The sequence below is a fragment of the Echinops telfairi genome, unplaced genomic scaffold (genome assembly GCF_000313985.2).
Source record: "Echinops telfairi isolate 266 unplaced genomic scaffold, ASM31398v2 ScPeMD7_7459;HRSCAF=8497, whole genome shotgun sequence".
NCBI classification, from domain to species: domain Eukaryota; kingdom Metazoa; phylum Chordata; class Mammalia; order Afrosoricida; family Tenrecidae; genus Echinops; species Echinops telfairi.
Window position 1 is genome coordinate 7,207,808 of NW_022111359.1, and position 5,899 is coordinate 7,213,706.

Sequence of the window (5,899 nt, forward strand, 5' to 3'; positions counted from 1 at the left end):
TGTCTGCCTGCCTACCTGCTTGTCTGTCTGCCTGGATGCTTGCCTGCCTGCCTGCCTGCCTGCTTGTCTGTCTGTCTGTCTGCCTGCCTGCCTAGATGCCTGCCTGATTGTCTGTCTGTCTGCCTGGATGCTTGCCTGCCTGCTTGTCTGTCTGCCTGCATAGATGCCTGCCTGCCTGCTTGTCTGCCTGTCTGCCTGCTTGTCTGTCTGTCTGCCTACTTGTCTACCTGCTTGTTTGTCTGTCAGCTTGCCTGATTGTCTGTCCGCCTGCCTGCCTCAGCATGCTGAGAGGCCCCACCTGTGCCAAGGAGACCACCCCCCTGTCCTCGTTACTTTATGTCCCTGGGTCTCTGTCTTTTCCCGGTGACTTTCCCCCTTGATCCCTCCTCCAGTCTCTGTTTTTGCTTCTGTCTGCTTCCCCCTGGGCCTCTCCCCTTTCCCCTCTGCTGGTCTTTCTCTCCCTCTGTGTCTCTTGATCCCTGTCTTTTCTTTGCCTGTATCCTCACTCCATCCTCCTGTCTGTCTCTGTTTTGGGCTCTCCCATCGCCCCTCTTTCCTCTCTCCATCACTCTGGCGTCATTGAGCTGGTTCCCATTCACAGCAACCCTATGCGTCTCCGGACAGAGTTGAACTGCCCCTGCGGGGTGCCTAGGTTGGCATCTTTATGGGGACGAGCCCTGGTAGCTCAATGGTTAAGCGCTTGTCTGCTAATAGGAAGACCCATAGTTTAACCCACCAACACATCTGTGGGCAAAACAATCCTGGCAATTGGAGGTTTAGCCCAGGGAACCTCCTGGGACAGGTCTACTCTGTTCTACAGGCCCGCCGTGAGACAAGATCGCCTCCACAGCACACAACAACAACCTTTACAGGGGCAGATTGTTAGGTTTGTCTCTTGTGAACCCCCTGGGTGGGTTTGAATCCCTAATCTCTTGGTAGCAGCTAAATGCATCCACATTATCAGGGCCCCTGTTAAAACAGTTTTATTAAGGTAGAATTCACGTCCTACACAATTCTTTCTCCATTCCGTTTTTAAAAAAAGTATTTTCACAAGGCTGTTTAGTATAATTCACAAAGTGGATGATCTCTTTCCAGAACATTTTTGTCACCCATCTGAGTCAGAATCGACTCGATGGCAGTGTTTTGGAAAAGAAATCCCACACACCCATTCACAGCAACTCACGTGTGAGCTACCCTTCCAATCCCTAGGCAACCACTAATCTACTTCCTGTCGCTGTGGATTGCCTGTGCTGGATCTTCCCTGTAAACAGAACCATGCAGTATTTGTCCTGTGTGCCTGACTTCGTTCACTCGGGGTCATGTCCCCAAGGTTCATCCACGCCGCACCTTGTGCCAGCCCTCCGTTCCTTATTCATGGCAAAGCCATAGCCCCTTGTGTGTGAGTTCTGCGTTTTGTTCATCCGCCGGTCTACTGTTGGACGCTAGCGCTGCTTGCACTTCATGGCGATTGTGACTCGGACAGTAGGGTGCATGCTTTTGTAGGAGCCTTCTCCATCTCTTTGTCTTATTTCTGTCTCTGTTCCTTGGTCCTGGGTGAGGACAGGGTGCGCCTGGGGCTGGACTGCAGGGAAGGGATCTCTCCTGCTCTCACCCCTTTCCCCTCCTTCCCTGCAGCACTTCATGAAGCCCTTGCAGAGGTTCCTCAAACCTCAGGACATTGAGGCCATCTTTACCAACATCGAGGTGAGCCCCTTCCTGGACCTTGGTCCTTGTCTCTGCCCGGAAGAGGGCCTTCCACCAGCCCCACCTGGCCCTGGAGTGTGTGTATATGGGGTGGGGTGGGGGCGGGCATCGGTTGCATGGCATAAGGTGGCATCTCAGTTTGGTAGGGCAGCTGTCACAGCAGTAGCAGAGTCCCTAGGTGGCTCAAAAGGCTAAGCGCTTGACTACTGGCTGAAAGGTTCGTTCAAACCTCCCGTGAAGTGCTGCTGCAGACAAGCCTGGCCATCTGCGTCCGAAAGGTCACAGCCTTGGAACCCTGTGTAGCACAGTTCTATGGAACGCACAGACACACCACAAGCAGGAGGCTTGAAAGAACAGAAACCTGGCTTTCAAGAACAGCTTGCTGGGGTTGTCCGGTGCCGCCGGTCGGTTCCGACTCACAGGGCCCTGATGTATAACAGAAGGAAACAGCACCCATAGTTGTTCGTATGCCTGAGCCCATTCCTGCAGCCGCAGTGTCCATCCGTCTCATCCAGGGCCTTCCTCTCTTCCGCTGCCCTGCTGCCTTCCCAAGCACGCTGTCCTTCTCCAGGGACTGGTCTCAATGGACAACATGCCCAAAGGACTTGAGATGAAGTCTCTCCATCCTTGCCTCGAAGGAGCCCTCTGGTCTTGTCTCCTCTGAAGAACAGTTTAGGAAGCTCGAAGTCTGGATTCAGGGCATCGGCTCCAGGGGGAGGTGCTCCCTCGGTCAGCTCCTGGGAAGACTCTTGTTTCAGGGGCTGTAACCCCGGTGTTCCTGGGCGGCCCTCACCTAGCTGTATCTTCCCCAGTGCCCGTTCGGGTCTGTGCCTACTCCGCTTGCTTGATGCCGCAGAAACAGTTAGGCTCAAGTCTCACCCTCATTAACATCGCAAAGAAAACCCTGTTTCCCAACGGGGCCACGTCCACAGGCCTGCCAGTCGATTCCGACTCATGGTGACCCCACGTGTGTCAGAGGAGAACGTCACTCCGTGGAGTTTCCAAGGCTGTCGCCTTTTAGACATCGGTTGCCAGGCCTGTCTACCACAGCACCTCCCGGTGGAAGCCAGGACTTTCTTCCAAGGTGCCTCTGATTGGGCTCCCACTGCCAACCGCGCGGTGCGTACTCAGGCAGTCCATGGTTTGTGCCACGGGTGACTCCCTTCATGGTATCTCACCCCCATCAAGTAGATTCCAAAGCATGGTTACCCTGGTTTCCCAGGCTGTAACCCTCACCTTCCCCCCTTTAAAAAAACAACAACTTTTCATTGTGAATTAGGTGGGAGATTACATTTCAGATAATTTCGTGTTCAACAATTTAAAACGACTTATCAAACCCTGCAATAGCTTGCGCTGCCTCCTCGATGACTCTTCTCCCTCTTGAGGAATACTATCTCCTCGGTCACCCACCTTAACACCTGTCTGCCCCTAACCTATGTCTTCCCTTCACACCCAAAGTGTGTTTCTTTAGGCATGGAAAATCTTTATCTTAAAAAAAAAGAACAATTTTACTGACATGTAACTTACACATCAGATGGGTGAAAAATGTTAACATGGGTCGTGTTGCCATCACCACAATCAGTTTCAGAACATGCCTTCACACTTGTGTTCATAATTATTAGCTCCCCATTTTCCCCAACCTCCCCTGCCATACCCCTAAGAAACTATTAATCCAATGATTGTCCCTATAGATTCCCCTATCCTGGATTTCATTTAAGGAAAAATGTACAAAACCAAATCAAACCACACGATACCTAACACCACCAACAAATAAAACCTCAATCTAAAAGAAAGCAGAAAACAACACAAACTAGAACACATTTAAAGTGTTTCACAGGGAGAACAAATGTTAAAGTGCTTTCTTTTTTTTTACCTCTGCAGTAGTCCACTTTCCAACGTACTCTGCCTGATAGCAAGGCTATTCACGGTCAACGGTCAGAGGGGATTCACCAGACCCATGTGGTGACTCTGCAGATGGATTTGGGCTTTCAGTGTCACCCGTAACCTTCTGCAAAGCAGAATTGACGCCTGAGTACAGTTTCCTCCTCTGCTCTTGGATTTTATTACCTATAATCCTTGAATCACTGTGTGGGAAACCATTTATCTTTTTTTCCCTTTTCTTTTTCTTTCCTTTTTCTTTTCTAATAATGTTCTCATACAATACTTATCTATTTGTGATGGACTAATTTCACTCAGCACAATGTCTTCAAAATCTGTTTGTGTCATGAGGCGTTTCACAGTTTCATCATCATTCTTTAATAGTGTGTGCTATTCCGTGGTAAGCGTGCACTGGAATTCATGTAACCATCCTTCCACTGCTGGGCATGTAGTTTGTTTCCACCTTCTAGCTATTGTGATTAAGTGCTACAGTGAACAGGAGTGTGCCCACATCAGTTCCGTTATGGCTCTTACTCCTGCAGGGGCTGTTGTACCCAGCGCAGGGATTGCCGGGTCATATGGAATTTCTAGCCTCAGTTGTTTGAGGAAGTGCCACACCGCTTTCCACAGTGGTTGTACAGCTTTACAGTGTATGAGGGTTCCAATCTTGCTCCTTTTCCCCCCTTTCCTTCCCCACCCTCCCTCCCTCATGAACCCTGGATAATTTATAAATTAATTTTTTTTTTTTAATGTCTAACACTGACCGCTGTCTCCCTTCACCCACTTTTCTGTTGTCCATTCCCCCTGGGAGGGGGTTATATCTCAATCAGATATCAGGCATAAAAGACCCAAAACAAACAAAAAAAATCACATCGATGTGAGTGAGGGGGAGTGCAGAGTGGAGACCCAAAACCCATCTGTAGTCATTGGACATCCCCTCACAGATGGGTCACAGGAAGAGATGAGCCAGTCAGGGTGCAGTACAGCACCGATGAAACACACAACTTTCCTCTAGTTCTTTAATGCTTCCTTCCCCTCCGCCCAAATCATGACCCCAATTCTACTTTAAAAATCTGGCTAGATCAGAACATGTACACTGTTAAGATAAGAGCTCCCAACACAGGGAATCCAGGACAGATAAACGCCTAAGGACTAATAACGAGAGTAGCAAGACTAGGAGGGTAAGTGAAGGGTGTGTGTGTATATGAGTAATGGGGAACCTGTCACAATGATTGCTATTTCTCTTTAAAGAAAAAAAAAACCTATGCTGTCAGGCCCAACGTATAACAGAGGGGTGATCAAATGACAAGGTTTTAACTGTTCAAATCAGGCTTATCACTGGATCTATAGTCATCTCGCCAATGCATTCTGTTTGGTAACCAGTTCCCTACCACCCACCCATTATGGATAGAGGAAGATCTGTATTAGCTCCCAATAAAATGGTTTTGGAGAAAAACAAAACAAACCCAAACAACTGTGCTGTCAATGAGGGTGTAAAGCTTTACCGGAGTAGATAACCTCATTTCCCCCAGAGAAGCAACTGAGGGAGTTTGAACCACTGATCTTCGGGTTAATAGGCCAACGCTTACCTGATAGTACCCCCAGGGTTCCTCCATAGGTCGAGGGGTGAGATTCCCGACACCCATTTTTTTGGGAGGGAGGGACACCTTTTAATTCACACCAGGTAGGTAGATGGATGACCTCTTCTTCGTCTGGCCTGCTGGACCCCAGCCCCCTGGCTTCAGCCCTCATTCCTCCCTCCCTACAGGACCTGCTTCAAGTGCACACCCAGTTTCTGAAGGAGATGAGGGAAGCCCTGGCCAGCTCCAGTGCTCCCAACCTCTACCAGGTCTTCCTCAAGTACAAGGAGAGGTGAGACTCCCGCCCCAACTTAGGCTGGGTGCCCCAGAGATCTTGTCCTCTGAGGCCACTGGATGGGGTGGATGATGGTGAGCTGCGTGCTCATGGGCAAGGGGCTGCCCGTCTCTGGTGCAGTTCCCAGCTCCATCACACGTGAGCTGTGTGTCCCTGGGAAGTGCCTTGCCCTCGCTGGCTTCCTCGTGTGCAGAATCCACGTGGGACACAGGTCCTGGGACTAGTTCTCTCCCTTTGGAGGATGAGGATCATGGTCTGGAGGGACAATCCTGTCAAGTGAGATGATACCTGGGTTGCCTCTTTGCCTTTTCGTTCCTCACAGTCGCACTTTGTTTTATGGGCCAAGCCCTATCACTTGCCATTTCACTCTCCAGTAGAGAAGTCAGGTAGGAAAGAAGTTTGAGGAATTGGGGTAAAACAACGACGCTCATCATCAGTTTGG

At 49.9% G+C, this 5,899-nt stretch overlaps 1 protein-coding gene across 1 annotated transcript in view; it reads left to right on the forward strand.

Moving 5' to 3' along the window:
• The window catches only part of VAV1 (vav guanine nucleotide exchange factor 1), a 98,455-nt gene that overhangs the window by 46,948 nt on the left and 45,608 nt on the right, over positions 1 to 5,899 (forward strand). The window contains exons 7-8 of the mRNA XM_013007647.1: positions 1,636 to 1,704; positions 5,351 to 5,454. Of these exons, the coding sequence (XP_012863101.1) occupies positions 1,636 to 1,704; positions 5,351 to 5,454 (173 nt within the window). The remainder of the gene's footprint in view (positions 1 to 1,635; positions 1,705 to 5,350; positions 5,455 to 5,899) is intronic.